The sequence below is a fragment of the Mobula hypostoma genome, chromosome 1 (assembly GCF_963921235.1).
Source record: "Mobula hypostoma chromosome 1, sMobHyp1.1, whole genome shotgun sequence".
Taxonomy (NCBI): Eukaryota; Metazoa; Chordata; class Chondrichthyes; order Myliobatiformes; family Myliobatidae; genus Mobula; species Mobula hypostoma.
In genome coordinates this window covers 210,148,154-210,161,137 of record NC_086097.1, presented here as the reverse complement: position 1 = coordinate 210,161,137, position 12,984 = coordinate 210,148,154, and the positions used below count along the sequence as shown (strand labels likewise).

Sequence of the window (12,984 nt, the reverse complement as noted above, 5' to 3'; positions counted from 1 at the left end):
ATATGCGGCATTGATAATGTGGACAGTCAGCACCTTTTTCCTAAGGCAGAAATGGCCAATATGAGAGAGCATAATTTTAAGGTGATTGTGTATGGGGGGGGGCGGGGGGGAGGATGGGGTAGGTGGGGAATGCTAGAGGTAGATCTTTTTTCAGTGAGTCATGGGTGCATAGAACACATTGCCAAGGCTGGTGGTAGAGGCTGACACATTAGGGACATTTAAGCAACTCTTAGATAAGCAAAATTTTGCCAATTAGAATAAGCCAACATCATCACAAGATGTCGTTTGAACAGATAAATAATATTTCATTCTGTGGCTAAAATTTTCTGTCACTTTTTATTTTTGCAGATTGCTGATTTTACATAGAAACATAGAAAATAGGTGCAGGAGTAGGCCATTCGGCCCTTCGAGCCTGCACTGCCATTTATTATGATCATGGCTATTTTCATGATAAATAACATAAAACAATTATAAACTTGCAGCTAGTTTAAGGATTACATTTAAACCATTCGATTCACAACAGTCTGGGAAAAAAACAATTGGCGGAAAATTAAAGCAGTTTAGGTATTAAAGATATATTCATGTTGTCCTTAGGATCCATAAAGTGAAAGCAGATCTTTAGGCACTGAAGCATACCCTTTATGCGTATCTAACAAAATTGGAGGATGGGAACATTGAAGGAAAATTCCTCTTAAATTCCCAAAGCACCACTGGAAAAATGTCAGATATTTTTCCATATATAACCTAGAAGATAAATAACTCATTAGTTATGGCCATTTATCATTAACCATTTTAGTTTCTTTATATTGTTGATAGTTTAGTGGAATTAGACATTCATAAAATTGCTATCAGTTTTGTAGCTCAGGCAGTTGAAATGTACCTTCTTTGGCTGTGTATTCATTATCTTCAATTATTCGTGCAAGGCCAAAATCGGCAATTTTGCACATCAGGCTGTCAGATACTAGAACATTAGCTGCTCTAAGATCTCGATGGATGTAATTCTTTCTTTCAATGTATGCCATTCCCTCTGCAATCTACAAGAGAGCAAAGTACATTTTAGGGGTTGCCATATCAACAAAGCAGTGCCATGTAAGATTGTAAACAATAGATGTGATGGCTGCAAAGTAACCCGATCTGCTATACCAGTTCATAGGAGGATCTAATTGAGCAAGGAAAATACTGTAGAATAGTAATGATGATTAAAATGGAAAACTGAGGATTAAATAACCCTTCAGTGGGCTTTATGCACTATTGATCCACACTTGGTTTTACAATACACAATGAGCAAGCAAAGGAAACAGAAAACAGGAACTTTAAAAATCCGCTGTACAAGAAAGAGCATTGAAAGAACTTTGTATGCAATGTCAAAATTGCATTTAAAGAATTAGGAAGGTTCAGCCTATGAAATGTAGTCTGTCCCCTTTGTTTTTGTTCATAAATCTCAATATAAAATGGAAAACAGCAGTTAAATCCAAGAGAAGCTTCTAATACATGGGGTAATACTTTTGCATAATTAGTGACAGAATCTGTTAACTGTGGATATTTTCACATAATTAAGAAAAGGAAATAATTAAAGATCTAAACCGAGAACAGAAGTGCTGGAAAATTTCAACAGCTCAGCCTCTGAGAAAGAGAAACACTTAACATTGTAGATATAACTAATTTATCCCGCAATAATGCAGTAAACAAGTGTACAGAGTTTAAAGTTACAAAGTAGTTTGGATGAAAATGATTTTCTGCATGAAACACCAGACATTAAGTTACCTACTTCAACTTCATGGACTACCAGTTTCATGTTACCTTGTCAAGACAATGTATGAGAGATATTGTGAGCTATGCTTAATGACCAGCAACAAATTAGCAAAGGATGGCTCAGCAAGGACACAATGACATGACAAACATTAACAACCAGGAATAATATATCAATTGAATGACCCCAATTCAACCGTTGACTGGTCATCTCACAGAATTTTGAATTCCATTTTAGAACCAGGATCAAATTGCCGCTATAACATCATCTTTTTCTTAGATAATCCCTTACAATTGATGATGACTTGCTTAGAACTAAGGAGAAAGGGGAACTTATCAAGGACAGAGAGGAAGATAGAACTTGTTGGAAGGAACACTTGAAAGAGCTCCTCAACCATCTATGATTCTGGGAAGACCAATGAGACCAATGCGGGATGAATTTGGAGCAAGAGGTACTTGATGGGAAGGAGATGTGGGTAGTTAGGAAGATGATAAGCTTCCTCTACCACTTACAATGAGCTTCTGTGTGGTCCCAATAGACTTCAGGTTCTTAATGCCACCCTGAATTCTCCTCTATTTTGAGCAATCAAAATCTAAGAAGTGCCCTGAGTTAGTGGATATTGCAGTCTTTTAAGGGGACTCTGAAAATATTCTAGTACCTTTGCCTCCTTCCACTAACTACAAAGGAGCCTAGAATTTATTTCGCTAAAAAATAGATTAGAACTTTCATCATTATTCAAAGGAAAAATGATAGCTCTAATCAGAGTCAAATACAAGGTTCCAACAGAAGATTCAACAACCTAGAGCCCAGATGGTGGATAGAAAGAATGTAACAGGTCCAGCAATTTACTAATAACCATGATCTGCAGAATCTACAGTGCGTATAAGGTCATCGTCGGCTAAAGCATCCAAGGGACCTCTTGTTTAGAACTAAGAGGAGAGGGGAACTTTTCAAGAACAGGGACGAAGATAGCACTAGTTGGAACGAACTCCATCAGAGTTTCTCCATCATAACTTTGTCCTTGAAAAGAATGCAGTCTGTTGAATTCCACACCAAACTCTTAACTCTGACTTTTCCACCACGCTGAATGACTATCTGTGAAAAAGGCCTTGTCCCAGCTGAAAAGCTAGAAGGCCCAATGAGCAGATAGCATCGTGCTGATGTTCTAAAGCATGGTAGAGAGGAACTTTACTTCCTGCATATATGAATAAGTGATAGGTTTGTGACTAGAGGAAACACCAGGGAAACTCAGAGACATTGTAATCATGACCATTCACAAAAAGCAAGGCAACTCTAATAACAACAATTATATTGGGGTATGGGATTCTATTTCTCATGCTCCTCAACTTTAAAAAGGTATGGTGTGCCTACAATATCTATAGGTAAAATATACTCTGAGATGTGTTATTGAATTACCCTGTTCCTGGATGTGATTGTTGATTTCTGTTGTTAGATACAGTACCATATACCAGCTTGGGGTAGTAGCACAAAGCTATAATCAGGAATGGCAAAATCAGTCCAGTTCTTCAAGTTGTTACTTAATGGGTATAATCTTCTATTAGCGGTATCAGGTATGACTCAATTATTTTAATTCTATAAGCTCCTTGAAATCAATAGTTTAGTGATCCCATCTATGCTGCCACAGGGAAAAAAAAATGCTTTTAAATGTGCTGTCTTCCTGTACCTGTAGAATTCTACCCCAGTTTGAATGAACAGTTTCAGAAAAGCACTGAGAAAGATCTAACACATGTAACTACTTTAAACAGAAGGGATTCTGCAAATGCTGGAAATCCAGAATAACACACACACAAAATACTGGAGGAACTCAGCAGATCAGGCAGCATCCTGAATAAAGGAATAAAGAGTCAAGGTTTCAGGCCAAAGCCCTTCACCAGCACCTATGTAACTTTTGGCAGCCTTTTCTGTGAGCATATATTTTATCCTTTTTTAAATAGGAAGAAAATAAATTGAAGTATTAAGGCAAATATTACAATGATTTTGACAAATAATGCTCTATTTCCATATTTTATTCAAATGGATAATTGCCCTCATTCAACTCTAAAACTGCAAGTCACATTTGGATTATCACATCATGGCAGGAACTATGAACAGCACACGTACGAGGGTTGATTGGTAAGTTCGTGATGTAAGGTAGAAGGAGTCAATTTTAGAAAACCTAGCGCATTTATTTTTCAACATAGTCCCCTCCTACATTTACACACTTAGTCCAGTGGTCGTGGAGCATACCGATCCCTTCTTTGTAGAAGCTGGCGTTTTGGACCTCCAGAAGTGGGTTGTATAATTCATCTCGTTCTACCTCAGGTCGCGAACTTATCAATTGCCCCTGCTGTGGACCACTTGGATGTCCAAGACGCTCTTGTTACATGCACGTGCAGTTCAACTCTTTGAGTGGTAATGCAGAAAGTTTGAAGTTAATAACTCATCTTCTTCTACCTTAGGCCACAAACTTATCAATCACCCCTGCTGTGGACCACTTCTACAAAGAAGTTGTATGCTCCACGACCACTGGACTAAGTGTGTACATGTAGGAGGACTATGTTGAAAAATAAATGTGCTAGGTTTTCCAAAATTGACTCCTTCTACCTTGGGCCACGAACTTATCAATCACCCCTCGTACAATATTGGAGCTACTCAGCATCTCTGGAGGGGAATAGAAAGTCAATGTTTTGGGCCAAAGCCCTTCATTAGGACTGGAAAGGAAAGGAAAGGGGAAGAAGCCAGAATAAGGAGGTGGGAGAGGGAGAGGAGCAGAAGTTGGCAAATGGGGTGGGGGGAGGTGGGTGGGAGGACAAAAGAAAGGGAATTATATGAGAAGCTACAAAATGATAGGTGACAGAGGCTGAAGGAGGAGAAACATGACAGGAGAGGAGAGTAGACCATGAAATAAAGAGAATGAAGTGGGAAACCAGAGGGAGATGATGGGCAGGCCACGAGTGCGGGGGAGGGGAAGAGAAGGGCTGAGAGGTGGAGGATACTTGGGGAACAGAGATGAGTGATTACTGGATGTTAGACAAAATGGTGTTCATTCCATCATGCTGGAGACTATGACCAGAAAGAACATGAGGTACTGCCCTTCCAACTTGCAATTGACCTGATTGTGCCAGTAGAGGAGGCCATGGACAGATGTGTCAGTGTGGGAATGGAAATTGAAATGGGTGGTGACTAGGAGATCCTGGCTCTTGTGGTGGACAGAGCATATGTGCTTGACGAAGCAGTCTCCTAATCTGCATAGGTAGTCTCGCAAATGAAGCACCACATCACGTGGAAGGACTGCTTGGGGCCCTGAATGGTGGTGAGGAAGCAGGTATGGCACTTGTCATAGTTGAGGGTTAAGTGCCAGGAGGGAGATCAGTGGGTAGGGATGAGTGAACCGAGGAAACATGAAGAAAGCAGGGTGGTGCGGAGGAGTCAAGGATGTGCTTTGTTGCTGGATCCCGTTGATAGCAGAAGCTGTGGAGAATAATGTGTTGAATATGGAGACTTGTGGGGTGTTAGGTGAAGACAAGGGGAATTCTATCCCTGTTGTGTTGGTGGGGATGGGGTGAGGGCAGACTTGCTGGAGGAGATGCAGGTGGTGGCAGCATCAAAAGTAGTGGAAGGGAAACACGCTACTGGGGGGGGGGTGGAAAGAGGGCATTTCGGATGCCCTGGAATGGAAAGCATCCTCCCAAGAAGTGGAGCCGGAGGAACTTGGAGAAGGGAATACTGTTTTCACAAGTGACAGATTGGGAAGAGGTATAGTCAAAATAAATGCGAGAGTCAGTGGGTTTGTAAAAGATATCCATAGATATTGTCTCTGGAGATGGAGACAGAGAGATCAAGAAAGAAGAGAGATGTCAGAGATGGATCATGTAAATTTTAGAGCAGGGTGGAAGTTGGAGGAAAAGTTGGTGAAATTGACTATCTCAGCATGGGTGTAGGAAGCAGCTCCAGTGCAGGTGTCAATGTAGTGGAGAGAGAGTTGATGAGAGTTTCCATGTAGGCTTGGAACATGTACTGATCCCACTTTGCTGATGAAAAGGCAGGCATAGCTACGGCTCATGCAGGTGCCTTTGCTTTCCCTCATTCTAGTGGCCCTCTCAAATCCTTCCCTTCCCTCTCCTGCCTCAGGACCTGCTCATCACCTCCCTCTGGTTCCCTTCCCTTTACTCCATTGTCCATTGTCCCCTCCTATCAGATTCCTTCTTCAGCCCTTTCCCTCTTCTATATATCACCTCCCAGTCTCTCAAATCATTCCCTTTCATTCCCCCATTCCCTACCCACCTACCCCCATGCCCCCCCCGGTCCCACCTAACACCTGCTGGCTTGTACTCCTCCCCTCTGCCCACCTTCTTGTTATGGCTTCTGCCCCTGCCTTTCCAGTCTTGATGAAGTGTGTCTGCCTTAGGCTACTTATCTCCCTCCATAGATGCTGCCTGATCTGTTGAGTTCCTCCAGTATTCTGTGTGTGTTGCTCAACTGCAGAATCTATTTCTCCACGACAGGAACTATACTTCTGTGCACTGCTTAGTACACGAAAGCATGTAAGTGAAAAACTTGTGTCTTTATTCAGAAAGAGGATATTGTATTACAGAAACAGCACTGTCAAATGGAAACCCTTTCAATATCTCTGCTTCCTAAAGTTCTGTAAATCTTTTTTGCATATCTCTGGCAGTGTAATACAATCTTTGTGAGGGTGTAATTAAGGGAGACCCTGCCGAAAACATGCAAGGGCTGCTTTGCCACTGGTTAAAGGGGAACAAACTGAGCAGTTGCAGCCTCTGGTAAAGAGTTTCAGGAAATCCCTCCTCCAAAGTCGCAGTTTTAATTTATTCCTCCCTCTCCTCTTAACACCAGAATGGGACTGAACAGGAAAGGAGATGGGAGGGAGTGAAGGCAATGGAACAGATTTATCAATTACAATTGTAGACTAGTTTACGCTTTGCTACGTTGATCAAGTAGCAGGGCCTTGAAATTGTATCACATACAGTACGCTTCAGTGATATTTAGAACAGCACATCATCACTCTTTTTCCAGTTCCTCTTTTGGGAAGTACTAATGGAAATTATGATCACAGTGTTATTTTTGCTAACTGACATGTTTGAACAGAAGTAGCAAAGTTATTATTAGTGGTGAAATGACTAGAAATCTTTTCTAAAGTACTAAAGAACTCCTAAAAACATGATTTTTCTACAAAACTGTCATCTTAGTATAGCAATGACTGCTTTCATTACCAACTATAGTTTCCATCTAGAACGGGAGTTGTTTGGGGAAAGGTTCAGGGGGGACTGTGAACTTGGATGGGGGGGGGAAAATAATTTTGTCTTTATTTTCCCTAACCTCAATCTGAAATTTAGTATTTTCTTCAATTATTAATGTAGGCAACAAACCACAGTACTATAAGCAGCATCTGTGACTTTGTCACCAATAGAAATTATAGATATTCTCATATCACATTACAGTTGTTACAAATATATCAAAATAACATTTATGGCAGGCTCATCACTACTTCAAAATTAGACCCGCCGCTAGATTGGACATGATCGCAGTCTTCCTGTCTGCAGATGGTAGTGCGACGTAGCTGGTCACCTATCGGGCAGCCCGGCGATTAGATGTCCACCATGTTGCTTTGTCAAAGACCTTCCCACAGTTTAATGTTCTTATTGAAGCTAAGTGACAACAGCTGTCACACTGATATGTTTTCACTAAAATAAAATTTAATTTGAACTTGCCTATATTTTAAATGTATAGGCTTGTTTTTTTAATGTGTCAATAAAAAAGCACATATCCATCCTCCCGCCACCCCACGAGGAATAGGGTTCCCCTTGTCCTCACCTACCACCCCACCAGCCTGCGGGTCCAACATATTATTCTCTGTAACTTCTGCCACCTCCAACGGGATCCCACCACTAAGCACATCTTTCCCTCCCCTCCCCCTGCCTTTCTGCTTTCCGCAGGGATCGCTCCCTAAGTGACTCCCTTGTCCATTTGTCCCCCATCCCTTCCCACCGATCTCCCTCCCGGCACTTATCCTTGTAAGTGGAACAAGTGCTACACATGCCCTTACACTTCCTCCCTTACCACCATTCAGGGCCCCAGGTGAGGCGACACTTCACCTGTGAGTCGGCTGGTGTGATATACTGCGTCCGGTGCTCCCGATGTGGCCTTCTATATATTGGCGAGACCCGACACAGACTGGGAGACCGTTTCACTGAACACTTGCGCTCTGTCCGCCTGAGAAAGCAGGATCTCCCAGTGGCCACACATTTTAATTCCACGTCCCATTCCCATTCTGATATGTCTATCCACGGCCTCCTCTACTGTCAAGATGAAGCCACACTCAGGTTGGAGGGACAACACCTTGTATTCCGTCTGGGTAGCCTCCAACCTGATGGCATGAACATCGACTTCTCTAACTTCCGTTAATGCCCCTCCTCCCCTTCTTACCCAATCCCTTATTTATTTTTTTTCCCTTTCTCTTTTTTTCTCCCTCTGTCCCTCTCACTATATCTTCCACTGATGCTCCCCTCTCCTTTCCTTTCTCCCTAGGCCTCCCGTCACATGATCCTCTCCCTTCTCCAGCCTTGTATCTTCTTGACAATCAACTTTCCAGCTCTTGGCTCCATCCCTCCCCCCTCCTGTCTTCTCCTATAATTTTGGATCTCCCCTCCCCCTCACACTTTCAAATCTCTTACTAGCTGTTCTTTCAGTTAGTCCTGACGAAGGGTCTCGGCCTGAAATGTCGACTGCACCTCTTCCTAGAGATGCTGCCTGGCCTGCTGCGTTCACCAGCATTTTGTGTGAGTTGCTTGAATTTCCAGCATCTGCAGATTTCCTCATGTTTGCGTGTTAGTACTATATCACAATTGTTTTTTTAAAAAAATGTGATAACTGTATTCCAATATAATTGGTTTCTTTTGTAATCCTACACATCTTATTTTATATATTTAAATACATTATTCTGAGAATGGGGCTGTCCATAGGCTTCACTGGATTGCCAAGGGGGTCCATGGTTTAAAAACGGTTAAGAATCCCTGCTCTCGAAGGTGACATAAACAAACAAATAAAATTAAAGCAGATCCCTGGAAAAGTTGTTACCAGTCCAAATATCCTTACAAAGTCCTCCTCATGAATTGCTGGGGGACAGATGCAGAGCAAGCAACCACCTGATAATCATACCAACATCTCAGAGCCCTGTATCATAATACCTGGTCATATCCCATTCCATAGACAAGATGGACCCAACCCAGGTGGCAACAAAATAGTATATTGGCAGAAGAGAGTACTCCAAGAATCGTCAGCATTAGCTCTGGACTTCTTCCAGTGTTATGACATTAGGTCACTTGCAAAGAGGTGTTCTGCCTACAGTGGATAAATAAATTAGTCCTCCTTCAGGCTGATCAAACTTTGAAAGTTGGCATGAGAATGATTAGAGCACAGATTCCATTCTGAGTGGAGGATTTCAGCTCTCCATCATCAGGAGTGCCTGAAATGGCCCGTACCTGAGGGTGCAACAGCAACAGTACGTCCCTGAAGTACCAGCCATTTCAACAAATGGGGTAAACCTCAATGACATCATCCTCACCCATTCATCTCTCTGTGATATCTTTACCAGGGCTCCAAACAGTCTGCACAAAGAACCATTGCCACTTACTTCATGGAAGTCATGAAAGGCCAATAAATGCTGGCTTAGCTGGTGACAGCAAAGGTAAAGTGCTGAATGATCTATATAATAAAGGAGTGGTTAAAGTACAATCACTGAAATAATTGTACTGTATGTGAAGTGAAAGTTAGGTGCATCATTCAGATTCTCTTGGCAGCTCTGACTCAAAACCCACAGTGTAGTTCGCTAATATCATAAGCAGATCATCTGCAGAACACCTGTAGAAATTACTGTTACATATGATCTATAAATAATAGATTTTTTTTGCATAATCAACCACCATTATGGGTTTGTGGGGCTGCCAACTCTTGAGAAATAATAGACTTAACATTAGTAAAGCTTCAAGCAGCCCAGTAGGCTTCAAATAGAGCTTTGATATCCTGGGAACATTCACCCCATTAATTTGAAAGGGCTCATGTCGTAACAGAGAAACGATAACATATGAACTCCATACATTAGTTATTCTCTACAGAGAAACGATAGCACATGAACTCCATATGCCAATTATTCTCTCCCAATAGATAAGTACAAAATAGATTAGCAATGGTAAGGCAGTCAGGTTGATCAGAATTTTCAACCACAAAACCATTTGTTACTTTGACACTACGCCCATGAAATTCCAAGGAGCCACATGTCTGAATTAAATGGTGCAATAACTGTACACGAAAAACTAACGTGCACACCGTAGCCTTCCAATATCTGCTTGGTCTAATTTTATTTTATTTCTCATTTAATATTTTTTCTTAGCCTTTATTTTAGCTAAATATAAATTACAGCGCTCTCTATATCTCTGTATTGTTCACTGCACTGTCGCAAAAAGGTAAAATGACTAATTCACATTTTCCTCTGCTCTTCAAACAACTTCTAGCCTTTCATACAGTCTCACACATGGAAAGTAGAATGCCTGTGAAACTTCCAGTAACTGGCACAGTAACAAAGTCTTAAAGACAAATCAAGCAAGAAATCGCTAGAGTTGGCTTGCTCCGTTTCGCAATGAAAAGGAATGGCATCTGACCCGATTTAGACCAAATGTAGGTATCGACAACAAAAAATGATTTTTTTGCAATATGACTCGGGAATAGAATACTAATTTCAGTTTGTTCATTACATTGTATCCAGAGGATCATGGAGATCTTTGGTATTTTGTGAATATTCTGAGAAATTGTAATTTCATTAATATACAACAGCTTCCTGTCATTAATGGAGAAAATCATTCTAATAGTCAAAGATATACTCAGCCAAAAAAATACTGAAGGAAAGATTTTAGAAAGTAAGTTAATGAGAACAAAAGCTTTGTTTTTACAAAGGTAAAGGGTCAAAGATTTAGGGATGGAATTCCAGACTGAAGGCATGGTTACAATAATAGTCTTAGAGCAATACATGACAGGAGCAGGTCCATGCCAACCAAGGTGCCCACCTAAGCTAGTCCCATTGACTCCGATTTGGCCCATATCCCTCTAAACCTTTCCTATCCACATATTGATCCAAATAACTTTTGAATATTGTTATTGTACCTACCTCAACTACTTTTTCTGGTGGCTCAGTTCATAGATGTTGTGTGAACAAGTGGCTTCAGGTGCCTTTTAAATCCTTTCCCCATTACATTATTTTCCTTTCCCTGGAGAATCTGAGTATTCATCCTATCTATGCCCTCCATGAATGTATGCATCTCCATAAGGTCACTCCCAGATTCCTACATTCCAGGGAATAAAGTTTTAGCATGCCTTACCTTTCTCTCTCACTCAGGCCAACAAATTTAGGCATCATTCTTTTAAATCTGGGCTGAAAAGGTGGAAAGGATTGCAGGGAGTGGGATAAGGAGGTTGGTGGATGTGAGAAACAGCAGGGAACTGAACGGATTTAAGCAACAATAGGAATTTTAATTCAAACATATTTAGTAGTCAATGAAAGTCAGCATACCCTCAGTAGGGACTTTATTAGATAGATCTGTGCACCTGCTTATTAGGCAAATATCTAATCAGCCAATCATGCAGCAGCAACTCAATGCATAAAAGCATGCAGATATAGTCAAGAAGTTCAGTTGCTCTTCAGACCAAACATCAGAATAGCAAAGAAGTGTATTCTAAAGGATTTTGACCATGGAATGATTGTTGGTGCCAGAAACTGCTGACCTCCTGGGATCTTCCAGACACAACAGTCCCCAGAGTTGACAGTGAATATTGTGAAAAATGAGAAAACATCCAGTGAGCAGCAGTTCTGTGGGCAAAATTCCCTTGCTAATAGAGAGGTCAGAGCAGACTGGCTCAAGCGACAGGAAGGCAACATCAACTCAAATTATTTAGAACTACGATGAGCTGAAGAGCATCTCTGAATGCACAACACACAGTGGATGGGCTGCAGCAGCAGAAGACCTTCAATGTACAGTGATACTCTCAGTGGCCGCTTTGTTAGGTACCTGCTGTACCTCAAGGTGGAACACACAAACCAAAAGTAAAATACAGACACAGCCCCAGTGCTGACCCACCATCAACCTCAAAATATCAAACCTCAAGGGAGAGCAAGTACTCTACACATTTTATTTAATAAAGTAAGGCGACAGAGAATTAACTCTTCCAATGGTCCAGCAAATCAACACTAACGAAATATTCACTATTAGTTATGAAGAACCTGCTGAAAAGCTGGGAATGAGTGTGGAATCTTGTTCCTGCAGAACAATGCCCACCATTGCTTAAGGTCACCAATCAGCACCTGCCAAACCATTGGAATGGTATTCCAAACCAATCAACTTCATTCACAGTATTCAGTATCTTTTATCACCATTCCCACTTTCACAAAGGTACTTCCAGAAATTATAGAGCTGATACCAGGATGTTGTAAATCAAATGGAAAAGGTGGAAGCTTCAAGGGAAATCCTTTCTGTTCTCCCTGGATCTCTGCTCCCTAAAATCTTCACCTATACTCTCTGCCACCTGACTTAATTCTTTAATACACTAGCTGCTGCATTGTCTCAAAAGATATGCCATGCATGTCATAACTCATTCTAAGGTAAGTTCAACCAACATCGAGTGGTCACAAGCTCTGGGATTCCAATTCCAACCTCTCTACTCTCTTTAAAAAGTTCACCTATGATTAATATTTCACGTGACATGGACTTAAGCTGTACAGTTTATTCCATAAAAACTTTATAGTGTTTCTGAGCAAAACTGATAGTGCAGCTATGGAAACCTCACCAATAATAACAAGCTGTCGGTATCCACTCAGCAACCACTTTATTAGGTACACCTCAACACCCTGCTCGTTAATGTCTCATCAGCCAATCATGTGGCAGCAACTCAATGCATAAAAGCATTGTAGGCACGGCCAAGCGGCTCAGTTGTCATTCAGACCAAACATTGGAATGAGGAAGAAATGTGATCTATGTGACATTGAGAGTGGAACAATTGTTGGTGCCAGATGGTGGTTTGAGTATCTCATGGGCTTTTCAAGCCTAACAGTCTCTAGAGTTTATAGAGAGTCATGTGGGGAAAAAAAACAAAAAGAAAACATCCAGTGAGCACAAGTTATGTGGGTGAAAATGCCTTGTTGATGAGGGAGATTAAAGTACAATGGC

General features: G+C 41.3%; 1 protein-coding gene across 2 annotated transcripts in view; it reads right to left on the bottom strand.

The window, feature by feature from the left end:
• Positions 1-12,984, bottom strand: part of lyn (LYN proto-oncogene, Src family tyrosine kinase) — a 105,588-nt gene that overhangs the window by 16,980 nt on the left and 75,624 nt on the right. For both annotated transcript variants that reach the window (XM_063063808.1, XM_063063800.1), the window contains exon 11: positions 881-1,034. In XM_063063808.1, coding sequence (XP_062919878.1) covers positions 881-1,034 — 154 coding nt within the window. The remainder of the gene's footprint in view (positions 1-880; positions 1,035-12,984) is intronic.